The sequence below is a fragment of the Gobius niger genome (assembly GCF_951799975.1).
Source record: "Gobius niger genome assembly, chromosome: 3".
NCBI lineage: Eukaryota > Metazoa > Chordata > Actinopteri > Gobiiformes > Gobiidae > Gobius > Gobius niger.
This window is the reverse complement of record NC_136854.1, coordinates 11936640-11964057: the sequence shown is the minus strand read 5'-3', so window position 1 is coordinate 11964057 and position 27418 is coordinate 11936640. Positions and strand designations below refer to the sequence as shown.

The following is a 27418-nucleotide window of genomic DNA, read 5'->3' as shown; positions in this document are numbered from 1 at the left end:
TAGGGCTGGATACCAGTACTTTAACAATACTTGGTTTACAATACCGACACCTAAAATATTTTTCACCTAAAACTGAACAATAATGTGTGGAGAATAAGTAAATTTAGATTATCGGGTTCACATCTAATTTGGGGGAAAAATGGGTGAAATTGCAGCAAAGACCAAATAAAAAAAGGTATTACTTTATTTTACAGTACGATCGATACCACAGTGTCGACATATCGATACCAAACGGCTATTTTTTAAGTATCGATATTGGGCAAAAAGTATCGATACTAATTTGCATGTGTAAAAAGAAGGCGTGGCAGCAATTTTAAACATAAAAGAATGATTTACATCTTTGTTCTGTACCTATAAACTACACCTACATAATTGTGTATCTAATCAATAGGTACAAGTTATTACACATTCTTACAGAGTACATAACATTGTACTAAATATAGTTAGGTACAATGTATTGTGTGATACCCAAAAAAAAAATGTCAACAAAATGGGAAAATGGGGAAAAAAATCGGAAAGACTACATAAAAAACAAAGGGGTCTTAGGGAATACAAATAAGGAGAGAATTTGGGCAAAAATAAAGAAAATATGTGTAAAAATAAATAAATTGGGGGAAAAATGGAGCAAACATTCACAAATTGGGGAAAAACACATTTATTTGAACTGAAACAACCAAATCACTTCCTGTAACTCCTTCCTGTCCCTTGATACTTTTGTTTTTTCCATACCAGTAAAATCTAAACTTTTTTTTCCATGTCATACCAGTATTGTTTCACGGTACCCAGCCCTGTTTGTAACATCTTTTATCCTATGCTTTAGCAGCGGCTGTCTCCCACAAAGGAAATGACCATATTTGGAATACTGCAGGTGCCTTTATTGCTACACGCGGAGAACCAAACATGTCAATATTTGTGAATGAGTAAGACGAGAGAGCGTCGGGCTGTTGGAGTGATTTCCTGGAAAGATTTGACGTTTTCACCTGCCGTGTCTCGCCTTAAAACACCTGGGCATTTACACTTTTATCAGTTCAATCATGGCGAGGCGCCGCGGGGGGATACGGGTACACTCTATAAACTCAGGACAACTACAAGGGCTGGGTACAGTTTCAATACCAGTAAAAGTTAAAGTTAACGATACTCGGTTTTCGATGCCGATACCTGAACGATACTTTTTTCGATCCCTACATTAAAATATTTGTCATCTAGAACCAGATAACAGAACAATAATGGAAGATTTGCAAATGTACAATATATTTACAATAAAAATGGGGAGAAATTGTGGCAAAATTAATGAAAAATTCTGTGAAAAAACAAAAATGGGGAAGAAAATGGGGCAGAAATAGGGAAATATATGGGAATAAATTGGGCAAAAAATGGGTGAAAATAGGAAAAATATTAGTAAAAAAGTGAGCAAAAATAAGGGAAAAACGAGAAAAAATTGGAGTAATGTTAATTGAACCTGAAACCCTGCAATAATTTGGGGGGAAAATGTGTAAAAAATGGAGGAAACTGTGGCAAAAATAGGGGGGAAAATGTGTAAAAAATAATTTGGATAAAAATGGTCAAAAATAGGGGGAAGAAAATTGTGAATAAATTGAGTAAAAAATGTTTTTTCCCTAATTTGGGAAAAAATAATTAAATTCATTTGAGCTGAAACACCCAAGTCACTTCCTTTAATGCTGTCCCTGGACCAACAGCATCAAAACTTGAATCTAAAGATAGTATTTATTTTTTTGCAGTTTTTGAAACTTTTTTCGATATTGGTAGTACCTGAACTTTTTTCCCCGATACCAAACCGGTATGGTTTAACGGCACCCCGCCCTAAAGACAAAATCGCGTACCCGTGAGCAGCGTGTGTGCGTGCCGTTGGTAGTCTGCGGCGTGCAGGGCGGAGCTGCGCGCCGACTGGAGGACGTCGTACAGGGTCTGGCAGCCGCGCTCGCTGTTCTCCGCGGGGTCCTCGCCCTCCATGGCCATGAGCAGGGGAACCAGGTGGGGCACCGCGATGGGGCCGTCCAACGCCGAGTCTGCAACGCAACGTCACGCGGTTAGAAGGTGCTTCCACTCGGTGAGGTGTGCGTTATCAGGATCCACATCATCACTCTCCTGGTTTAACTTTGTCTGGAACGCGCTCGGCTGAAATGGCTCCGCTTTGGTTCTTGAGAAAACAAACCAGTTGAAAGTCGTTTTCTCGTGATGTGCGATTAGTCACTTTCTCATGATTCACCTCCTCCATGAACTCATCTGCTCATCTGGAGCTGTTTTAACATGTTTTTAGTCCAAGATTCAGCCACGATCTCCCATTTTTCCTCTGTCACATTAGATGTTCCTACTTTAATAAGAACAACTCTAAACTCTAAGTCAGCCCTGATATCAATCTAATGCATGTATTTGTTTATTTGGTTGGGACAGTGGACGCTCATGAACACATGGGACTCATGCAGTGCATTCGTAAAGCATTGAATCTCCTTATTGTTCTTAAAGGGGAATGTTCGTTTTCAGAATAAAAACAACTGGACATTCATTTTTCATTTTTAACCTCTTAACTCCTGCCTGAACCGAGAGCATTTTCTCCAGTTTAGCTTTACCCAAATCCTGTAGGCCAGTGTAACACCTCATTTGAAAGCTAAGATCTACAAAACTCATCTAAATGGATCTTTTTCCTCACGTCATCAGATTTTTTTCCATCTTTTTTTGGGGGGGGTATTCATCTCATGTTGTAGCTTTTTTGTCATGTGTTTAAATCAATTTTTTGTAATTTTTTGGGTCATTTTTTGTCACATTTTTTGTCTTTTTTTCCGTTACTTTTTTGTCAAAGTTTCTCACTTTTTTGTCACATCTTCATTGTTTTCATCTCAGTTCTGTCGCTATTTTCACACCTTTTTTCCAGAAGCTTTTGGATTGGGGTAAAGCCAAACTGGAGAAAATGTGCTCGGTTCAGGTGGGAGTTAAGGTGCAATATGGAACTTTTTGTGTGGGAATTTTTTTTTTGATATTTGCGCATATTTGACCTTGTAGTGACCCAGCGGCTGCATGAGTGGTCAGCATGGCGCCTTTACTTTCCATCACAGTGACCTCCAGGACGCTCCAGGATTAATAGTTTTGTAGGTTTTCTGGTGAGAGGCTCCGTCAGCAGTGAAAACCTTCCAAACATTTGATCTCGGAGCGTTGTTAATAGATGACGTCAGCCTGACTCACTGAATCAAATGCTCGCCCGGCTGTGGTGAGCGATGCATTTTAACTTGGGTGGATGGACTGATGGAATAATAACTATTTCACGATGGTCTAAAGCAGGGGTGCCAAAAGTGGGGCCCGCGGGCCAAATGTGGCCCGCCGAAGCAATTCTGTTGGCCCGCCAGAGAGTGACCTACTTTTGTGCTGCTATGGTTAACCTCTTAACTCCCACCTGAACGGATCCTATTTCTCCAGTTTGGCAAACTGGAGAAATAGACAAAAACTCAACCAAAAAGTGACAAAAATTCAACAAAAATGTGACAAAAATGTGACAAAAACTCAACCAAAGAGTGACAAAAATTCAACAAAAAATGACAAAAAATCAACAAAAATGTCACAAAAATTAAAAAGAAAAAAAAAACATACAAAAGGTGACACAACACAGCAACAATGCGAGGAAAAAGATCCGTTTTGTGGGTCTTAGCTTTCAAATGAGGTGTTACACAGGCCTATATAATAGCCAAAGAGGACAGAATGCATTTGGTTTAGGCGGGTGGTAACACTACCTCTCTCCCATTCATTCTCAATGGCAAATTTGGATGCAGTACACTTTTTGGCCACCAGCGTCAAATTGGGGGCGCTGTTTCACTCCTTTCACAAAGTTAAGAAAACACTGTTGTGGTTATACAGAGCGTTGTAGCATCAACTTTCACATTTTTCCAACTTTTATTGCAAAGGTTGTTGATATCATCAAAGGTCATGTTAAAAATTGACTTATATAAGAATTTATGCTGAACTGACACTTTAAAAATGATCTAATGTGGCATTTCCTTTGATAGATTCTTTGTTAACACATGAATGAGGTAAAGTCACTGTAGGTACTGCACATACAGGTGGTGTTGTTTACATTTTGCACTATATTGCTACAATTGTTGATTCTGTTCAACCAAAACTAGGCTTTTGCCATAGTTAACATTTGTTTTAATGTAGCATGTTATTTGCATAGATAGAATCAAATGCAAATGTGTACCGAAAACATAATAAAGTAACTTTTAATATTTGCAGTTACACGTTTCACGCTTGACATTGGCGTGTTTGGCCCGCGACCCACCAGCACTTTTTTATTTTGGCCCTCGGAGACAAAAAAGTTTGGGCCCCCCTGGTCTAAAGCTTTAGGTCAGAATGTGGCAGCAGCACCCACCGTCTCCATCGTTGAGGGAGTTCATGAAAGGCTTGAGTTTCTTCTCGTACAACACGGCCGTCTCTGTGTGGTTCCTCCGCACTGCTCTCCACGTCTTCTCCAAACGCATCACCTGCACACACACCTCAGGGCTAAAGACTGATCTTCTCTTTTGTTCTATGAAAGTCCTTTTTCTTTTCTCCCTCTAATATCAATCAACCTTTATTTGTGTAGCACTTTGCAGCAGCTGTTGAGCCAAAGTGCTTTCCATAAGACATAAAGTAGAAATCTAGAAAATATATATGAAATACATATGTGCAGCCAAAAGCAGATCTAAATGAGAAGGTGCAAGATTTGAAAAGAAACATTAACTCTTGCATGGACTGAGAGCCAGTCCACGGCAGCACTGGAGTGATGTGACTGCGCCGGCGAGGGTTTGTGAGCAGCCGAGCCGCAGTGTTTTGCACCATTTGCAGCTAATTTAACCTCTTGACCTCCACCTGAGCCGAGCACATCTTCTCCAGTTTGGCTTTACCCAAATCAAGAAGCTTTGTCAAAACAGAAAACAGAAAATACAGCAACAAAAGTCAAAAAAGCGACAAAAACGCAACAAAGAAGCAACAAAAGAGCAACAGAAACAAGGCTGGAAAAGCACTAACAAAACAACAGAAAAGCAACAAAAACATAACAAAAAAGTGCCAGAAAGCAAAGGGAAAAAAGCGATCAGAAGAGTTACAAAAAATGACAAAAACACGACAAAAAAAACCCCCATAAAAGCCAGGCAAAAAAAGAGAGACAAAAATGCATTGATAACGCAACAAAAAAGCCACAATCAGTTTCGTAAGTCTTAGCTGTAAGCTCCAGTCAAGAAGCTCTTAGATTTGGGTAAAGCTGAACTGGAAAAAAGGCGCTTGGTGAAGGCTGGGGGTTAAGAGAAAAAGCTCGCCTTAATAAAACTACCTGTTTGTCAGTTTTCAGATGGTCATCACTGTTAAAGGATCAGGCCACCGTTTCTCCATACTGAGATATGTTCTTACCTGAGCTTAGACGAGTTGATGCGTAACTGTCTGGTCTTTGTGCCTGTGCTCAGTCACGCAAATGTTGCTAGCATTTAGCCTCTCCCAGCATAGGTATAGCCCCAAACTGGGGTGAAATTAGAAGCTACCAAGCTGTTCCACGTTTTCTCTATTTAAAGGGGCTCGATGCAAGTTTGCCATTTTATACTCACTACTGCCACCTCAGGTCATACGTGTAACTGCACCTTCTATATTAAGCTTGTGCATGACGGCACTTCGGACCCGAATTAACACCTTTTTGAGTGACAGTGCAGGATTTTAGAGGCAGTTGTGGCGAATACGTCTGAGCTCATTCTACACCTTAGGACATTGTTGGAACATGTAGGGGGAGGAAAATACTTAATTTTAACATATTTAAACTCTGTATAGTCCCTTTAAATATATTTTTTTATCCGGTTAGAAAATCGACATGTTTAATTTTGTGTAACTAGACTTGGATTGTGTATTTAAATGGGGAAAATGTGGAACAGCTTGGTCACTTCTAACTTCACCCCAGTTTGGCGCTATAGAGGAGAGGAGGAGAGGCTAAAAGCATTAGCATGACTGAGCGCACGCACCAAGACCAGACAGTTATGCATCAACTCGTCTAAGCTCAGGAAAGAACATATCTCAGTATGTAGAAACGGTGGCCTGTTCCTTTTACCTCTAAATGTCTCACCACTGTTTGAGAGAAAGGGGCAAGAGCACCAAATATCTTTGATAAAAAAAGGTTAAAAAAAAAAAAGACCAAGGACCAAATATACTGTGGTCAGTATCAAAACACAAACAATGTCAGCTATTTCTAAATCTATAAAAACAATTACCTCAGACTTAGCTCCCTGTAGTCATGGCAAAACAGCTACATCTCAAGCTGGTGATGTCCCAGCAAAAGTCTGGTCTACTCCCAGTAAAGATGCATTTTTTTTAAAACAAGTTTTTCGCCAATGAAACAATAAAATGAAAGCTTTTCTTCTCATTCATTTGCTAGTTGGAATGTTACGCAGTGTGGCTTTAAGTTCCCATCTAACATAACCAGACCACGCTTTAATCTCTTAACTCCCACCAGAACAGAGCACATTTTCTCTACTTAAGCATTACCCAAATCCAAAAGCTTCTTGAAAAAAGTGTCAGTAGAGACAATAATGTGTCGGAAAAGCAAAACTTCAAAAACACAACAAAAAAACTAAGAAACCAAATGGCCTTACACTGAACTATAGGCTGTAAGCTCTAGTTGAGAAGCTTTTAGATTTGGGTAAAGCTGAACTGGAGAAAATGCGCTTGGTTAAAAAAGTGTCTCAATAACACCAACATCTGCCAACATTAAAAGACAAGCCTGTTGTGCTGTATTGAAATATATTTATGGTGTAGTCTTTTACTGCAGGTTTAAGTGCCTTTCTTTAACATTTATGACTGGTGAAGTGATCTAATCTAATCTAGTCTGTCCAGGTAAGAGAGACACATCCAGGATAAGTTCAGGCAGCTTTGAAGCAGGTCTCAACTTATGGCATTTCCAAACCACATCAAAACCAGGTGATGAAACTAATGAAACCAGCCCGCGAAGAACAGCGGTTTGAGAAGCCCGGCTGTAGTGCACTACCTGAGGAAGCTCCATGACCTTCATCACGGCGGAGAAGGAGAACAGGTCGTGGGCGTGGTCTTTCAGGGCCTGGGCCAACATGATGAACTTGTGTATGACGGTGGCCCTCTGGCTCACAGTGCCCGTGCAGCCCAGGATGTCCACCGCCATGCCCAGGGCGATCAGGTGGTGCCTACAGGAGAGCTTAATTTCATTAGTTATTCTGTACTTAAGAATAAACTACTTTCCACCAAACAAGAGAATGCAACCCATAGACAGGGAATGTCTGATCCAGTTCATACAGTTGTAGTTTATTTCAGAGACAGACTAAATTAAGCCCATGTGTTTACCTTTCGAGCAGGTCCTGTCGGAGCTGGTGTCCGTGTGGCAGTGTGACCAGCTCCAGACCTGAGGCCACGCCCATACACCTCCTCTGCTCCTCAGTCACACCCACTATACGAGCTACCTGCAACACACGGGCACAGTGTGGAAGAAGCAGGAAACGTTCCATGGTCATTACTGCAACAAAAACTTTCAAAAAGGACTACTAGCGGTGTCACCAGTTCAGTTTGCAGGACTGCTTTGGCACATTTCAGAAAGTTTATGAAGGAAAGGTTTGAAATTGGAAGTAATATTGAGCTGAGTGCAGATGAAATACTGTGTTGTGATGTGCGAAGCTGACGTAAATGTGGGATTGTTAGCACTGTTAGCAGGGCCGTGTACCTCACAGTCCACACTGAGCATGTGCAGAGCGGTGGCGTTGGCGTCGTGGCGGTTGAACAGTTCTTTGAGGGACATGAGCACAGTGGTGTCCAGAGGTTTGTTGTTCTCGGGCAGCAGCAGAGACTGGAACTGATCCAACTGGAAACACGAGCTGCTCTCCACCTGCAACATACAGCAATTATACTTCAGACTCTTGTGACAGAGACAGAGAATGATCTATAACGTATACTGTACACATTATGCATGGACATTGTATAATGAAAACCTACTTGTGGCCGTTGGAAGGTCCAGCCGTCCTCTTCATCCTTGTGCAGAGACGCCTGGTTCTTTTGAGCCTCCAGGAAACCAAAGGAAGTCTCTGTGAGGCGAGCCCGGCTCTGCCACTTCTCCTCAGCCCTCAGACGGTCCACGTGTCCCTTCCGTCGCGTCGGTACCTGCAGGGGAATAAAGAGCGTCCTAAATCATGACAATATCACTAATTTACTGCATTTACAGACCCACAGAAGGTTTGGTCATCATTGTAGTGTGATATAGACTGGTGCTATGTGATTAAAAAAAGCATAATACCCCCTCTTTAATGTTTTGTGACCTCTTACTTCAACAACCTGTCTCGTACGGGACGCCCCGGTGTAGGGTGATGTTTTGTGCCAGCAGTGTGAGCACCATTGGACTATAATAAAATGCCTTTATAGCGTGTGTTAATGCAATAGTCTGGGAATATATTGCTGTATTTTCATGGGTAATACGTTATATTACTGCGTTACTGAAAAAAGGATAATGTTTTACAAAATGACAAAGTACAGTTACAGTCATGATGGTCATAAAACAACCCTTAAAGGGATATTTCAGGGTTTTTGACATAGGGCCTCATTTCCTATCCAGAGAGTTATCCAGAGTGTTGCTGATTTCCGGAGATATTTTTTTTGTAATTCATCTAGGTCTTATATTTGAAGAGTTTCGTGGCGCTAGGCTATTTTTGGAACATAACTGACCTTGCATCACATGAATGATCACATTTTGAGGGACTATTTTCTAGCAGATCACTCCGCCGCCGCGTAGCTTATACAACCACAAAGCTGATACTGCTCAAATATAAGTTCTTTTAAATGCAAAATGGTTAAAATTACTCTAATTACTCTGGTGTTATAAGTGATTTGCCTCAGGTGCACTGTGGAGCGGGTCAGACTGTTTTTAATACAGGCTAGCTGATATCGTAGAAATGTGCTAGCCTTGCACCAGCCTAGCACCACGGAACTCTTCAAATATAAGAACTGCATGAGAATGATGAAAATATCTCCAGAAATCAGCAACACTCCGGATAACTAGGAAATGAGGCCCTATGTCAAAAATCCTGAAATATACCTTTAATCTACTGGCATTAACACGCTTTCAAAAACAAGTTCAAAGGTACCTGTATGACCAGCTCATCGTAGAAGCGGGAGGGGTCAGTGTCTGCGTCCCTGGGGGGAGGGGGCACGGCGTTGGGGAAGACGGTGGACACTCGGAGGGGCTTTGGTGGAGCTCTGGAGTGCAGCTGTCCGTCCGAGCCCCGTAAAGTCCCTCCTCCTCCTGCGCCAAACACACAGAACCAGGGACACACGGGTCAAAAGTTTGTACCAGCTGCTACAGCAGCAAGAATGAAAGCTTTTCTTTACTCTGACATTAAAATTAAGATGTTACGGGAGAAAACTTGCTAAAAATCTCAATACTACCCACTCAATATTTCACCTGCCGTGTCTAAATACATTTAGGATGAAGTTCAGTCAAAACTGTTCAGCTGTGATCAATAATGAAACCCAACACTCATCCAAACAGCTCATTTGCTTCAGTCCTCACGCTCAGAATATAAATAGTGATATCATCTGTCCTGGCAGCAGGTATACCTGGGGGGCAGGGCCTTGTGTGTCCCGCCCGAGGGCTCAGCAGAGGCTCACTCCCCGTGCGGAACACTGGGGACAGCGGCGGGGGCACTCTGTCCTCTGAAGCCTTCTTCCGTGGGACGCCTGAAAGAGAGAGACTTGATATGCTGACCAAACTAAAGACACTACCGGAATTTTAAACAGTGAATCAGTGGACGCTCACTTTGGAAACTTTCTGCATGTTTGAACACAAAGAAAGAGGATAATACTTCAATGTCCATGTCTTAAGTTAGATTTGCTCAGGATTTCTAACTTGTAACACATCATTGAAATGCAGAAGACTCTCAAAGGTCCACTAAACCACTCTTCCATGGTTCCAATTTTGTGGCGGCGTCAAATGGGGAGAGACTTTTAGCAAATTTTAAGGGCTGGGAATCAACTTCACAACACTAGCACAGCTCCTGGCATGTTTGTGTCCGTCAGGGCTGGCCCTGAGCATAAGTAAATGCTAAGGCCATTAACCAGTAACTTTGGGTTCAGGAGACAAACTCTCTCCGCAGCAGAAGTTGGTCTTACCTGTTCGGAGATTGCCGTCTGATTGTGCGGATTGTAACGACTGTGAATAGCCCACGTTCTCCAAGTTGGCCGGGTGACTCCCACTCCTACAAGAGACAGGAGTCAAATGAAGAAACACGTGTAAGACACTGATCATTTCAAAGTGGTCTGACCTTTAGATGAAAAGATCGATTACAGTTGAATTGAAATCTGAATGGCTCCAATGAGCAAAACACAAAGGGCCAGATCTTGTGACTGGCGCAGTCCGTGCACAACTCTAAACGCAACATGGTGCACGCGCGATCTTGCATGTGGCGCAGGTTTTGCGCTAAAGGCTGCGCCATGAGGGAGAGGGCGTTACTTAAGAAAAAGAGGCCGACTGAGGCGTGGTTCATTACAAGCAGCACTCGCGCTGCCCTTCTATGGCAACCTTCACATTATGTTCCTCTTTACATCGCGCTGCCTTGTCTTCTTCCTTAGAATCGACGTCAAATTGAAAACAAAAGCGAAATTGCCTTGAAAAGTCTGTTTGAGCGTCGGTTACGCACGGGCTTACTTTGATACAGTAGATCAACGCGCACGCCCCAAACACCAAAACAACAACAGTTTTCCATAAATAAACCACAACCTTTCAAGTGCCACAACACCACGTCTGATCTGCCTTTTAAGGAGACGTTTCCATCGTGTATCAGTGTTTACCTCCTGGTGATGCTCCTTGTGTAGCCACAGCTCAGTCCAAAAGAAAGAAGCACATTTTACAGGGCGCATAGCAACTTTTTTTTTCTTTCCAATTCAGCCGCTCCGAGAATCCTGCAATTGTAGCGCAAATGTTCCAATACCCTACAGTTTTCTTGCAACTGCTGCATAACTCTGCAACTCCTCCGCAGCCGATATAACAGTTTCTGATCAATTAAATCCTGTACATTTTGTAACTTTGCGCATTCAAACGATGTCCAACGCGAGGCTGCTGCCTCTCTGTCCCCGCCCGCTCACCTTGGATCTGCAGTGAGTGGCTGCAGCAGCGGAGGGACACTTTTATTTCTTTAATCCTTATTAAACATTGCGCGCTGCATCATGCATGTTACGCGTTTACAGGAGAACCCCCCCTCGCAAACCACCGCCTTCCGCAGGTCTGGGGAAAGCATGGGGACGGGGCAGCCCCACAACATCGCAATGCGAGTCTGTCCTGCCCACAGGTATGACACTGTAGATTGCAAGGAGCACCACCCGTCTGCACAGTCGTCTGCTCTACAGCCTGCGCTATGAACCACAAGATCTGGCCCATGACCCTGTCCAAATGACAAGTTTTGAAAACATTAGCTGTTTGAAAACTGTTAGACACCTAAGCGTTTACTCAAACAAAGGCTGCAATTATGTAGTTCTGGAAACTTTCCTTAAAATGCAGTTCTTTGTCACATAGAAGAGTAAATAAATGTGAACTGAATCTCGAGTCTAAAACACACATTTGAAATGTATTGTAGATCGGTCGATAGTTCCAAAGTATTTCCCCCTGACTGACCTGAGCAGAGGGTTGACGAGGTGCAGCGTGTCGGCGTGAGTGGAGCTAAAGCTACGTCTCTTCTCTCTCCTCTTCTGAATCTCCTCCTGTCGCTCGGTGATGACCCGTAGAGGGAGGGTGCGTGCGATCGGGTGAAAGATGACCGCTCCGGAGGCTTTGGAGATGGGCCGTCGGTCCCCCACGTAGAAGCGGATCAGAGCCGGGACGCTGTCGAAGCGGTCCTCCTCGAACTGGAACAGCTCCCGTGAGTAACCCTGGGACACGTGGACGCACACGGGGCGGAACGGTCATTTGAATAGTGTGTCACAATACCAACATTTCAAACTCGAACTAAATATGAAAAAAGAACTGAGATGATACTGATTTCAATCCCTCAGCCTTTAGAAAAACTCATCAGGCCTAAATGAACATAGACAGTATTTATTTATTTAGACTATAAAAAACTCATAGCTTCTTATTTGACTAAAAAGGTCACGCACTCTAATGATTGGTTGTAATCAAAGCTTTATGCTTTTTTTTTTTTGCTTTAATTACAGACATATTTGACGTGGCATTGTTTCAATAAGCTTGCAATGTTAAGGGACTATATGGAGTTTAAAAATGTTAAAATTATGTATTTTCCTCCCCCAACATGTTCCAGCCATGTCCTAATGTGTAGAATGAGCCCAACCCTGTTCACCACAACTGCCTCTAAAATCCTGCACTGTCACTAAAAACGGTGTTACTTCGGGTCCGAAGTGCCGTCATGCACGAGGTGCAGTTACACACATGACCTGAGGTGGTACTAGTGAGTATAAAATGGCTAACTTGCATCTAGCCCCTTTAAACTGAATTAATTTCTCCTCAAACTCTTGTGTTGATGACAAGCGAGTGTGATGTTCAGGTCGTCGGCTGATGTCACTCTTTGGGCACATGTCCAGATCAGAATAGTGAGTTAAGTCCAGGTGGCCTAAAACTATTCTGATTCTTATACTCCAAGATGACAAAGCCAGGATTCACAGGGCTCACATTGTGAAAGAGTGGTTCAGGGAGCACCAGATGGACTGACCAGATCTTAGCCTCAGTGAGGATTTTTGGGATGTGTTGGAGAAGGATTTACACAGTGGTCAGACTCTCCCATCATCAATACAAGATCTTGGTGAAAAATAAATGTAACACTGGATCGTTTGACATAGAGGCTTCTTGAAACAACGCCACAGCTGTACACTGCGTTCCAAATTATTATGCAAATGACATTTTTCTAAGATTTTCTAAATTGTCAACTCAAATGAGAGTCAGCATAATTTGTAAGTCTTTAACTGGTAGAGGATCATTTAAATGTGGTGGAAAAAATTTCCTAGTGATAACAGTATTTTTTTCAAAAATAAATATAGTAAAAACCTCAAAATCCACTGTTCCAAGTTATTATGCAACTCATCGTTTCAATACATTTTAAAGCTTGTAGTTAACTGAAAATGGTCATTTGTTGTATTTGTAGCATTAGGAGGAGGCATATTTACTGAAATCAAAAGCTATTTCAATCAAAAAAATATTAACAGGTCAAGTTATATTTTAACATAGGAGCCCTTGTGTGATTGCAGCTTTAAAATGCTTAAATCCATTAAAATTGTAAGTTTTTGGACAGTTTCTGCTTGGATTTGTTTGCAGGATGTCAGAATAACCTCCCAGAGCTGCCGTTTGGATGAAAACTGCCTCCCACCCTCATAGAAGTTTTTTTTGTTGAGGCTCCAAATGTTCTCAACAGGGTTGAGGTCAGGGAAAGAGGGGTCCACATCATGAGTTTCTCTCCTTTTTTGCCCATAGCAGCCATTGATGCAGAGGTTTTCTTTACAGTATGACATGGTGCGTTGTCATGCATGAAGAGGATTTTTTTAGGGAAAGCACGACTCTTCTTTTTGTAGCATAGAAGACAGTTGTCAGTCAGAAACTCCACATATTTTTCAAAGGTCATTTTCACACCTTCAGGGAGCCTAAAAGGGCCTAATGGGGCCGACCAGCTCTCTCACCATGATTCTGGCCCAAAACATGACTCCGTCACCTCCTTACTGACGTCACAGCCTTGTTGGGACATTGTGGTCATTCACCAACCATTCACTACTCCATTGAGTTGACCATCCAGGGCTACACGGCGCTCATCAGTGAACAAGACTGTTTGAAAATGAGTCCTCATGTATTTCTGAGCCACTGCAGCCGTTTCTGTTCATGAACATTCAATTCACAGTTTAGGGGAGGCCCGGATAGAAGGTTTATGCACAACTGCAGCCTCTGGAGGGTCCTACACCTTGATGTTTGGGGGACTCCAGAGGCACCAGCAGCTTCAAATACCTGTATGCTGCTTTGTGGCATCTGTTCTCCTAATCTGATGTGTTTGTCTGGCAGAAACCGTCCATATTGTGCCATTATCTGCACAAAACGGAGTGTGCTCTGAATCATCCACAAATCTCTTATCAGTTCGATGATTACATTTAATCTTTCATGAAATATCGAAGGTTTTCATACCTAGACCAAGGCATTCAACTATCTCACGCTTTTCATCAGCAGAAAGACCCTTTTTCTTTCCCATATTGCTTAAAAATGATGATCTGCATAATAAAGTGGAACACCCTTTTCAGCAGTTTTTCCCTTAACTGGGCTTAACCCCACAACTAATCATCCCAGGTCTCTGAGATTAATGTCAGTGATTCATAGAGCCCCAAGACACGATACCATCCATGAGTTTCATTATTTTATTTTATTTTTTTACCTTTTTGACACAAAAATCCAATTTGCATAATAATTTGGAACGCAGTGTAATCCAAGCTCGAGGCACAACCACCAAATATCAGAGCATGACCTTTTTTCTGTGGCGACTTTCTTTGGGTCAGGCAGTGTACACGCACGCACGCACGCACACACACACACACACACACACACACACACACACACACACGCACACGCACACGCACGCACACGCACGCACGCACGCACACACACACACGGCTGTATTTATTTATATCCAAATATCCTTGGGTCATAGGGTTTTATGGTTAAAAGCTCTTAAACTTGAAGTGTGGCCCTTTACAAACATGTTCTTCTGAGCGTCTTGCACAGTAGCTAAAAACAGATTGCCGCAAAGCATCATGGGATGTAGAGCAAGTCAAACAAGCGCTCATTTTTCATAGCTGTCTATGGTCTGAGTCACTTCGATAGTCAGTGATCGTCAGTTTTCTGCAACAAAACATGTGCAAACGCCAAGGATCAAAGCACTATACAGTAGGCGGCGACAAGAGCCTTAGTTTGGCTCGCCGTCCACGATTATGTTGAAAGAAGAAGAAGACGGAACTTAGCACTGCTGTTGGGGCTTGTGGAAATTGGACTCTAGAGATCCAGACCCGTTGCTGGAGGAAACATTTTTGATCCCATTTTCCAAAACTCAGTCAGATACGCGACAGCATGACACGATTGGAAAGAGAACGGGCCAAGCAAAAAATGGACGAGGCAAAGCGCTGACAATATTTCTGTGGACGAGCGACTTTCAGTGTGTGGAGGATAGCTTTGTTTTCAGATTTGTTCTTGCATAACGAGCTGATACTAGCAATGCCCTCAGATGTGGAGGAAACAACTACGGCCAGGGGGGGGGGGGGGGGGTTAAGATTCCATAATCATGCTAGATTTCCTGCATTCTGGATCATTTTTGCACCTGGAGAGTGATAGATTTTAATAAAAGAGACTGACAAAACAAGCCCTATTGGTTTCAAACTGTTCTTTAAGTCTGAAAAGAGCAGTTTCAATAAGATTATAGACTAATATCATCCAAAGGTCATAATTAATAGCTAATATAAGGGCATCATTTTATAGTAATGTTATTCAAAGTATAGGGCAAAGACGTACTTCAGGAATAAATCACTGCACCAAACCAGAGAAGAGAATGTTGCTATAGACAGACACAGGCTGATAGAGCTCACACACAGGTGAAGAGTGCACATCAATCCTGTTGGCCCCTCCCTCCCCTTTCTTTAGTGCACACATCCCTCTGTGCCCTTCAAGGACCCTCTGCTAGGAATGTTTTTCTGACTTTTGTGGGCTTTTCAGATCAGTGACAGTCCGTGTGACTGCAGTTCATTCGCAGCGCTATTTCAACTTATAAACGAGCGCCATATTGAGGAGTGTATTTTTTGGTCTTACCGAGCTCGTTGTGTGCAAACAGCAGCAGTTTGCCGTGAAAGTTTAGGTTTGTGTCTCCACTGTCCGGGAGAACGAGTATGAGATGAACGGACAGGATGCTAACGTACTGATCCTGCGTGATTACTGTATAACAGTGACCATAACTACGCAAAAATTTGACCAATCTTCACCAAATAAATACCAATTTAAAACACCATGCACAACAAAACATATCACCGTCAGCATAGCATTCTAAACAGTTAAATGCAGACGGTTCATGTGCATTATTTATAACCCCCTATCCCCCCTATAAATTACGCCTATGACTACGCCCCAGCTGAACGTCTCGACCAAACAGCAGCCCACCCAAACGTGAGCCAAAAAGGCTTTTAACAGATCTAAGCCACGGAGAAGGCTCATCATTACAAGATCCTGAACTCTGTAACAAAGAAGTCATCTGTGATAGCCTGAATGTAAGTCAGCACATAAATGTGGTTTGTTTGTCTAGCTTTGTGACGTCAACTGTAGAGTTGGCAATTCATGAGGTTCTTCCATCTTTCATTCTTCTCTCGAATGTAACCCTCCTGTTTAAAATGTGCTCAGGGAACTGAATCTTGATAGTAATATGTTTTTCCAAAATTGTGCAGCAGTGTCCGGTGATCCTCGGCGTTACAAACAATAAGCCCCACATTATGCTTTATTCTGGCTTTTCCAACTACTTTGGTCTCCCTACTCCCTACTCTTAATATTTCATGCAATTAGTCATGCACTTCTAGAAAAAACCCTCCAAGACTTTGCAGTCATTCATTCAAATGAAAAAGAGAACCAAGTCAAAACCGCTCACCGGTAAACACATAGCAGGACTTTACCTTTTTGGGCCGGAGAACCACCCGGATAACCTTAAAGTGCATGGGGTCATTTTTCCAGAAGCAGCTGAGGACATAGTCTCCAGCAGCGGAGCTGGACTCGCGTACCAGGAAGTCTCCATCTCTCTCCAGCAGAGCCTCCGACGCCTGTGCAGACCAAGACATGTGCGTTTACTACACCAGCTATTCAGATCAAAGTCATAACATGTTCTAACAGAGCACCAGGAATCACCATAATGGGAGCATAGTTACTCAGAAACAGTTGCCTTAAATCACATGTTGATGTGGTGCTGTAGGGAAGTGTTTCCCAAACAGGGGTGCAGGGACCTTTGGGGGTACTCGGGCAACTTCAGAAACTGCATAGAATTTCAAGATTTTGATGAAGTTTTTCAGTAAAACGTTTGACTTTGAGAGTATTGTAGCTTCGTTTTGAACAATTACTGAATGATCTATGTTTAGTGGCTCACTTTGTCCAAATTTTGGCATGAAATTTTGGCATATACTTCAATTTAGTATAAATTAATGCCTCAAGGGGTCCATGGGACAAACAAGGTTGGGACCACTGCTGTAGGCAGGCTCACTCACACATGGCAGCCCTGTTCAGCAGAAACCAAAAGGTCTTGGGCCGTGTCCACTGGCAGTCTTAAAGCAGTACTAAGTAACGTGTTTACCTTAATAAATCCTTTCCGTAGTCCCTGTGGGGGTAATGCAAGTGTTTATGGGATGATTGTCTTTCGTCTCCCCCTGGTGTCTCTGGCCAGAAAACCATGTTTGCAACTTGACTGCCACCGGACCGGAGCCACCAATACACACTAATACAATCACGAAGAAGAAGCTAACATGCTAATGGGCAAAGCTAGCTGCGTGCTAGCACCACTTAAACAGTATTTACAGCCAAGTTTGAGTGAAAAAAATGATTTCCATTGTATAATTGGATGTAAAAAAAAAAATCGCAGCTTGCTACAACACCTGCAGTTGCGCTTATGGCCTCTAGGGGCAAGAGTTACTTAGTACTGCTTTAATGCTTCATATGTTTTGTTTTACATCATATTGCTATCATTTTTTTCTGCATGTTTGCTCATGCCTCTATTACTAGCTCACACACGGCACGTCTGTACAGAGAAATGTGTCACAGTGGAGTCATGCGGTGGCCTTCATTCATATCCAGTGCACATTGCGTCGTTTAGAGGTCGACCAATACGGGTTTTTCTAAGGCCGATACTGATGCTGAAAGTATTTGGGGATTTTGATTGGCCGACGCTGATATGCACTGCTGATATTTTTGGTCAAATTTTTCAAAATGTCTCGTCAATACCGCTGTGTCCTAGGTTTCATGGTTAAATTTATGTGAATTTTTAATTCTTTTCACAAATGTGACCCTCCTGTTTAAAATGAGCTCAGTGGACTCATGCTCAGTAAAGCATAAAACACAATCTAATCTTATCTATTTGCAATCAAACCGCTCCAGAAAATACTGTACTTCCAGGACTTTGTGGTAATTGATTTCAAGAAAAGAAAGAAAAAGAGAATTCATTCAAAACCACTAAAACTGACAGCTATGCCCACATGCACTGCCGATATTTTTGGCATTTTTTCTTTCTTTCTATAATCCCAAAAGTCTGCAACATAAAGAGATATATCGGCCTTTTATCAGCATTATATTGCCCGATTCGCCGATATCGGTAAAGACCCATATATCGGCCCAATATATGGAGTTTGTAATGTATCTTCTGTATCAGATTTAGGCACACATGTCCTTGTCTGGAGGGACAGTGTTTACATTTCAGTTCTGTGTGGTGTGGCAGTACCTCTCTCCTGAGTGGCCCGTGGTACCAGGCGTGGCTCCTGATGTCGTCTGTGCTCTGCTTCAGCTCCTCCTCCAGCTCCTTCTTCAGTGAGTCCATCTCTCTGCGGCCGCCGCGGAAAACCTGCCGCCACAACGGCCATCAGAATTACTACTATGCCACAGATATGTTTTTCTTAATTCATAATTAGGGCTGGGTACTGGGTATTTTTTTTCCCGATACCGATACGATGCTTTTTATGATACTGATACTAAATTAAAGAACCATAAAACAGATTAATAATGTTATTTTATTCCTTTTCCTTCCATTTCATTTCTTTTGCATTTGTATCAACCAAGAAACTTCCTTTAACAAAAGGGCTTTTCTCATTTTTTGCCAATTTTTTCTCTAAATTTCCCCCAATCTTTCTACTTTTGTTGCCCAATTTTGTCTTTTTCCCTCATTTTGTTTTTATCCCCCTCAACACAATCTGTTTTACAACTTGTATTTGACGTATATTTTTTTCTTTCACATTTTGATGACCAACAGCATCTAAACTTGACTATAAAGATTTCATATTTCTTTTCAGTACCTTTTATTTTTTCGATACCGGTAGATGGTAAATGGTAAATGGTCTCAACTTATATAGCGCTTTTCCACCTACATTAGGCACTCAAAGCGCTTTACAGCAAGGATCCACTCACCCATTCATACTCTCATTCATACACCAATGTACGCAGACACTGGGGGCAATGTGGGTGAAGTGTCTTGCCCAAGGACACAACGACAGTGTGCACTTTCAGGAGGTGGGATTCGAACCCCCGACCTTCCGATCATGAGACGACCCGCTCTACCATCTGCGCCACTGTCGCCCCTAGATCCTAAACTTTTTTTTTTTTTTCGATACCAGACTGATATTGTTTACCGGTGCCCAGCCCTATTCATGATAATAAGACACTTTAATCATCAATTTAATCGTCAATGTATGTGTTGCTGTAAATAAACAGAATTATTTCATAACTAAACCACAGATCAAGACTCGAGTTAAGCCTTGGATAAACAGGACTAGAGAACCTTAACCATGACTAAATCAGGCCTAAACCAGGCTTAAAACACTGAAGAGTGTTTACCCAGGTCTGTACAAGGGTTAAAGAGCTTAACTAGAGATAAATCAGGGCTAGAAGAGACTAAACCAGCTTAAAACACTACAGAAAGTTTAACCAGGATTAAATCTGGGCTAAAACATAAGAAGTGGAATACTGAAATCCACACTAAGACAGAAATATGGAACTAAACCAAGTCTAAACTGGGACTAAATGTGGCTTAGTTATATCAACATCCCCAAAATTCCTCTTCTATTAGTTTCCCTCAATTGTTTGTGCATTTTAACGTTCGCTTGTAAAAAAAAAAGAACATCCCAAGGAAAGGCCCTGACATCTTTGGACAGCATGTGCAGCCCAGAGCCCGTGAGCTTAACCTCCTACCTTCAGATGGCTGAGGTATGCGCCCACACTCCGCCTCTTGCTGCAAAACAAAATAAAAGCAGAGGTGATTTGGGGCCAGTTGAGCGAGCCCAGGGGAGCGGCGCTTCTGCCCTTGACTCTCCGTCTGAATGCAAGGTCACAGTGAAGGACATGAACGCTGGAAAAAGACTTAAATAGCACGTCCTCTTTCCTTCCTCCCCGCGCCCGGCCTTCCTGCCTCTGCGGACGGAGCGAGGAGCAACAACAGCAGTAAAAGGCCTACATGATGACAAGGATCGGCTTTTATTGTTATAATCAGAGGTGGTCACGTTTTTGTTAAGTACTGGACTAAAAAGCCACATCCCGCCTGAACCGAGAGGATCTTTTTCCTCGGGTCATCAGATTTTTTTCTCCATTATTTTTTTGTTGGGTATTGAACTAATTTTTGTAACCTTTTTGTCATTTTTTGGTCAATTTTTGTCATTTTTTGGTCAATTTTTTTAAATCACATTTTTGTCATTTTTTGTCATTTTTTGTCACATTTTTGTCATTTTTTGGTCAATTTTTTTTTAAATCACATTTTTGTCATTTTTTGTCATTTTTTGTCACATTTTTGCGTCAATTTTTTTCAGCACATTTTTGTCACATTTTTTTTGTCATTTTTTGTCACATTTCTGTCATTTTTTGGTCAATTTTGTATCAATTTTTTGTCACATTTTGTCAAATTTTTGTCATTTTTTTTGTCACATTTTTTCACATTTTTGTAATTTTTTTGGCATTTTTTGTCACATTTCTGTCATTTTTTGGTCAATTTTTTATCAAATTTTTGTCACATTTTGTCACATTTCTGTCATTTTTTTGTCATTTTTTTGGTCAAATTTTTCAACAATTTTTTGTCAATTTCTTGTGACATTTTTGCCACTTTTTCATCTATGTTTTCTCACTTTTTTGTCACATTTCCATCATTGTTTTCGTCTCAGTTTTGTCGCAGCTTTTTTCCAGAAGCTTTTGGACTGGAGTCAAACTGGAGAAAATGTGCTCGGTTCAGGTGAATATGAAAATAAATGCGTTCAGATATTTTTATTGTTGTTTGTGTTGTAACTTTACTGGGAGCAGGACATCGCAAACTCATCTACATGGAGATGTGGACTGGAGGTATAGTCAAATATATCTATATAGGTTAGGTCCTGTCTTTTATTACCCACTGCAAAAATGGCCTTTTCTGTGTCATGCTGGTCATTAGGAACATCTAAAATGTCACGCAGTGTAACTTTATCCTCTTACACCCCGCCTGAACCGAGCGCATTGTCTCCAGTTCAGCTTTGCCCAAATCTAAAAGCTTCTCAAAAGGGGAGCAACAGTGTACTGCCTATTCTGAAAGCTAAGACCTACAAAAGTGATTGTACATTTTTTTGTTGCTGCCTTTTTGTCACATTTTGGTAGTGTCTTTGTCATGTCTTTATGTCGCATTTTTCATCACGTTTGTGCGCCACCTTTTTATCGCTTTTTTTCATTGCTATTTGTCGCATCTTCACCACTTTTTGTCATGTTTTTGTATAGCGTTTTGTTGCGTTTTCATCCTTGTTTTTGTTACTTTTAAAAAAAAAAAAGCTTTAAGATTTGGGTAAAGCCAAAATGGAGAAAATATTCTCGGTTCAGGTGATCCAACATAATAATATTAAAAGCCTTAACCTCCAAACCCCCACCTTTACCCAAATCTGAAACTTTGTTGAAAAAAGCGTCAAAAAAGCACCAGAAAGAGCGACAAAAACATGACCAAAAAAATAGACCCCCAAAAAATGTGAGGAACAAAGGGGAAAAAAAGCAACAAAAAAAGCAACAAAACAGTAACAGAAAAGTGACAGAAAGCGATGTTAAAAAACAAAAGCAATGGAAAAAAAGGTTTAAAAAAAAGTGACAACGCGAGGAAAAAGATCCGTCTAAAGCAGACCTGGGCAAAATACGGAGATGATTCAGTCCGGCCCACAACTTTTGGACATTAACAACAATGCAACATGTACTGCAGTGACTACTCTCCACATAACTCTTTATTTTTGCTCTCAGTAGTTCTACAATGTGGGAGAAGTCACATGTATGGTAGCCTGGAGGGATGTCTTCCAGTGCTGCTGTGAGAGCTGCTTGTTTAACACTCAAGGACACAACTCACTCATTGTTTTGACCCAGCACATGACGATATGAGGCTTTACCAAAACTACTACTAAACTGGCAACAGTATCACCTCATACTCTGGCCCCTGAAAGTGGGCTAATGTTTTTAGTCGCTTTATGATACAACCACCAGGTAACTGTGACAACAAATAAACTTCAAATTTAGACATTCAGATAGATACAGACGGCATCTCTGGCATCGCCCATATATGGTTATGTTTGAAAAGAGTTAAGGGGGAAAACAATTTGGAGAAAAATCGAAAGTTTCTCTAATTATTCAAAAACTACTTTTACAAATGCTGAATTATGAATATAGTTTCTACTAAATAAAGATACAAAGACATGGAGAGGAGCAAAGTGGCTCAACAGCCCATAAATATATGAATAACAGAGAATGGCTACATGTTAGCATTGGGTTAAATGCTAACGGTTAGCTAGCACTAGCTACAACTGCCGTTTTTTCACTTCTACTGAACAATTTGCTGTGAGAAAATATCCATAAGGACCTGATTTAGGCGTGACTTTATCTATGTGATAAATAAGTTCATATTCAACCAGAAAATGACTAAAAAGAGTGAAAAATGGTGTTTCTCTAAAGATTCTATTTTCCCCCTCGGCGAAGACACGCCCCCTTCTATGACAAGATGCCGTCTGTATCTATTGTTGGCTGTGGCTATTCCTAACTTTCCCAACATTCCACTTCTTCACAGGGATGAATTTTATCAGCACATTTCACAACTACCGTAAATCAATCAACAAACTCCACTCGCACAAAAAACATTCCCCCCACCTGAACAGTATCAAAATCTTAAAGCTTTGAATGAAAAAAAAAAAAGAGTAGACAAAACTCGTCAAAACGCGCTGGAAAACCAACCCAAAACAGACGAAAACACTTCAAAAACATGACAAAAAACACGGTGACAATGTGAAAACAAAGTTCCGATCACCTTTGTAGGTCTTAGCTTTCAAATGAGGCATTAAAACTGTTGATCTCCAGTTGAGAAGCTTTAAGATTTGGGTAAAGTCGAACCGGAGAAAATGCCCTCGGTTCAGGCGGCCTCTTAACCCCCACCTGAACAGAGCACATTTTCTCCCTTGAGCAAAGCGTGAAAATAGCGACACAATAAGAAGACGAATATGAAATTGCAAAAAAACATCAAAAAGTTACAAAAAAGTGATAAAAAAGTGATGAAAGTGCAGCAAAAAAGGAGGAAAAACTCAAGAAAAATGCGGCAAAGAGACGAAAAATGAGATGAAAAGAACGTGAAAAAAAGTGACGAGAACACGGCAACAATGCAAAGAAAGAGACCAGTTTACATCAGTTTTGTAGGTCTTAGCTTTCAAATTAGGCGCTACACTGACCTGTACGCTGTAAGCTCCAGTCGAGAAGCTTTTGAATTTGGGTAAAGCTGCACTGGAGAACAATGCACTGGGTAAAGTCTTATATCTGCCTGCTCAGGTCCTGTTTGGGCTGTGCTGAGTGACAGTGGAGGGGCGTTGGCCTGTGCTGCTGCTGAAAACACCTGGAGACAACCTGACTCAACAATTACCAACAATTCCAAACACTTGCATTCATCTTTCTTACACCATCACATCCTGTTTCCCATGAGTAACTCGGTGAGCCAAAATAACAGAGGCCAATTTTGTTTTTGCTAACTGTTTCAGGCTAGCCAGGGATTAAGTATTGGGCAACAGGTGAGTTTCCTGAGCAGTTGGTCAATATCTCAAGCTGAGAAATTATTTCATTTATGATATTATGTAGTTCGTTTTACAATCCCTTTTCAAAATAGGCTACAATATATATTACATTTTTTATTTTTTTTACAAGATTTCAAGTGAACTGACTGGCTAGCAGTTACTAACCTCTTAACTCCCGCTCGAACCGAGAGCATTTTCTCCAGTTTAGCTTTACCCAAATCCTGTAGGCCAGTGTAACATCTCATTTGAAAGCTAAGATCTACAAAACTCATCTGAATGGATCTTTTCAGATTTTTTTCCATCTTTTTTGGGGGGGTATTCAACTCATTTTTTTGTAGCTTTTTTGTCATTTTTTAAATCATTTTTTTTGTCATTTTTTGTCATTTTTTTGTCACATTTTTGTCACATTTTTTGTCATTTTTTTGTCAATTTTTTTTGTCTTTTTGTCAATTTTTTGTCACATTTTTGTCAAAGTTTTTTTTGTCACATCATCATTGTTTTCATCTCAGTTCTGTCGCTATTTTCACACCTTTTTTCCCAGAAGCTTTTGGATTGGGGTAAAGCCAAACTGGAGAAAATGTGTTCGGTTCAGGTGGGAGTTAAGGGGTTAACTAGCCAGTGGTCGCAGGTGAGTTACCCTTTAACATCGCTTTCCTACGTAGAAAACTTTGCCGACAACAACAATATGTGACGTTAAATCTAGTAAAATGGCAACTTCTCTTTTTTTTTATTTTATTTGTTTACAAGAATGAAGAATGAGAACGCATAGTACAAAAGTTGCAGCATGTAAAGTCGAGTCTCGTGCCAGCTGTGGAAGAGAATAGCGCGCGAGCCCTCACCTTTTAGCGCCACTCGGAGTTTATAAACGACGACGCCACAGCCATCTTTTCATTAAGTGCCAGTGGTCCCGTGTGAAATCGAAAAAAACTGCTCCAAAAGTCGGCTAGAATCCGCAGCTCTGGTCCCTCCCAGGTCCCGTATACCGTGTTTCCCTCTGTGTCTCTCCTCCATGTCCTCTCTCCTCCTCCTGCTCGCCGCTGCAGCGAGGCGAGTCGGCACAAGTCGCTCCCCGTTTTCTTCCCCGCCCCAGGCCCCGGTGCACCAGCCCCGCTATCTGCCCCGGCATTCTTCAGATACCGACGCCGGGCGAGCTCGCACATCACCTGGCTTCAGTCAGTCTGGCTGGCGGTGCGGTGGGTAAGGTCGCTATAAACACTGACTGTCATATTTTTGAACACAAGGCACTGTTTGTTTTTTTTGGAAGGGGCACTGCTCACATCTGTGTGTGTCTGTGTTTAGGCTCTCAGTCGTACAGGCGTTGTCCATCTTCAATGAAGCTTCTCGAGTCATCTTCTGAACTCATTCACAAGTTTTCAACGCATTTTGAGTTGTCTCTAACCAACAACTTTCATTTTAGGGACTCAGACTGTGCCCTTCTCAGAAAAACAAAACTTCTCAACACGTTTTGCTCCTTAAGTCTGTACCTCCGCCTGAACTGAGCACATTTCTCCAGTTTGGCATTACCCAAATCTAAAAGCTTCTTGAAAAAGCGGCAAAATAGCGGCAAAAACGAGTATGAAAATACAACAACAAAAAAGTTAAAAAGTGATGATAAAGTAACAAAACAAAAGGGCCACGCAAAGAAATGACAAAGACGCAACAGAAGAGCAACAGAAACAAGACTAAAAAGCGACAAAAAAGTGTAAAAAGGGAAAAAAGGCGATGAAGAAAGCAACAAAACCACGAAAGCAAGACAAAACCAGAGAAAAAAGAGACGAAAACAAAACAAAAACACGGCGACGACGCAACAGAAAAGTCACTATCCGTTTTGTAGGTCTTAGCTTTCAAATGAGGCGTTACTCTGGCAATAGGCTGTAAGCTTTAGCTGAGAAGCTTCTAGATTTAGGTAAAGCTGAACTGGAGAAAAGGCACTTGGTTAAGGCGAGGGGGTAAGAGGCTAATTGCCAACTTCCTGTCTCAAAAAATGTGTGTTGTTGTGGGCACACAATGCCTGCTGTGTTGTGGTAAGGATGACCATTTTTTGAATGACCTGCTATAATAGAACTTCCTCTTTTCTGCACATAATTTGAACGTCTTAATTGATCCACATAAATGGTCTGATGTTTGTTAAAATAGTTTTTTTGGGGCTTTTTACAGTCAATGGAACAAAGCCCTCCTTTCCCAGCCCATCTTGCAACACACATCACATGAAAAGGTTCTTTTTTTTTTACACCAGCATTTGCTCTCTTCCTAGACTCTAGAGACTTCCAAATATCTATACAGATACTTAAATCCACAAAATATTGCAATACTATGTCACAATGGAGTAATCTTTGTTATTTACTAGTGCTTACTAACATTTCTGTTCTTTCTTATAGAAAACAACAAGGCCAGGCATATTCGTCCTCTTGCCATTTAAGGTAAAAATGACCACATGATGAAAAAAAGAAAATAAATTACTCAGAAGTTTGAAGTAGTAGGTTGAAAAAGTGGCAGTTTAAGAGCACACTTTTGCACAAAGGGACTGTGGCTGTATTGATTGCTAATCTGAAAGCCGCATTACAGCTAACTCATCAAAAGAAAGATAATTATTTCTCTGTGTGTGAGGAGAAAATTCCAATCACTAGCGTAGCAATTTATTTAACTGCGTAATATTTTGGATTCTACTGTTGCCACGCATACAAAACATGCTCCTAATGATCAGCTTGTCACAGAAAATGCTATTATTTTTGCAGTGGATAATCAAATGGATTTGGATCTAAATCTCACATTTGACTACCTCTAGTCAACATTTCCATGGAGACGAGCTGGAGACGTTCTGCTCGGTAAAGTTTGCAGTAGGGCTGTGCAATTAATCGAAATTCGATTACAATTTCGATTATTACACTAAACGATTAAAACATTAGCATAATTGTAAACAAAACAATATTTATTTATTTTTTCAAAAAAACATTTCATTAAAATTTTTTTTTTTTTTTTTGCAAAGCAGTCTTGCATTATTTCATGGCGCTGGGATTATTTTCCCTTCACATTTCACGTGCCATAAAAACAAACAGCGCTGTGTGATGATGTCATCAAGCCGCGCTGCTCAGTTTACTTGTGCAGTTAAACAGAGACCTCTCCTTAATCGAGGCAAACTTGAAATCATTTGTACTTTAAAGCAGTACTAAGTAACTCTTCCCCCTAGAGGCCATAAGCGCAACTGCAGGTGTAGTAGCAAGTTACGATTTTTTAACTTATTAATTGTCTTGGAGAGTAAATACTACGCTGACAGGAAAGGCGAAGGGAGAGAGGGTTACTGTGCATCCAATTATACAATGGAAATCATTTTTTTCACTCAAACTTGGCTGTAAATACTGTTTAAAGTGACGTTAGCCCACAGTTAGCTTTGCCCGTTAGCATGTTAGCTTCTTCTTCGTGATTACATTAGTGTGTATTGCTTTCTCCGCACCGGTGGCAGTCAAGTTGCAAACATGGTTTTCTGGCCAGAGACACCCGGGGGAGATGAAAGACCCTCCAATCATCCCATAAACACTTGTATTACCCCCACAAGGACTACGAAACGGATTTATTAAGGTAAACACGTTACTTAGTACTGCTTTAATGACTGTTCAGAAAACAGAAAATATGCAGCATAGTTTTTTATAATAATTTT

At 41.3% G+C, this 27418-nt stretch overlaps 1 protein-coding gene across 1 annotated transcript in view; it reads right to left on the bottom strand.

The window, feature by feature from the left end:
• Nucleotides 1–27418, bottom strand: part of sh2d3a (SH2 domain containing 3A) — a 33782-nt gene that overhangs the window by 494 nt on the left and 5870 nt on the right. Inside the window, exons 6-18 of the mRNA XM_079552625.1 lie at nt 19919–19958; nt 18459–18578; nt 16654–16797; nt 11642–11895; nt 10144–10229; nt 9592–9711; nt 9120–9277; nt 7978–8142; nt 7709–7870; nt 7336–7451; nt 7007–7178; nt 4376–4487; nt 1842–2027 (exon numbers count right to left, since the gene is read on the bottom strand). Of these exons, the coding sequence (XP_079408751.1) occupies nt 1842–2027; nt 4376–4487; nt 7007–7178; nt 7336–7451; nt 7709–7870; nt 7978–8142; nt 9120–9277; nt 9592–9711; nt 10144–10229; nt 11642–11895; nt 16654–16797; nt 18459–18578; nt 19919–19958 (1835 nt within the window). The remainder of the gene's footprint in view (nt 1–1841; nt 2028–4375; nt 4488–7006; nt 7179–7335; nt 7452–7708; nt 7871–7977; nt 8143–9119; nt 9278–9591; nt 9712–10143; nt 10230–11641; nt 11896–16653; nt 16798–18458; nt 18579–19918; nt 19959–27418) is intronic.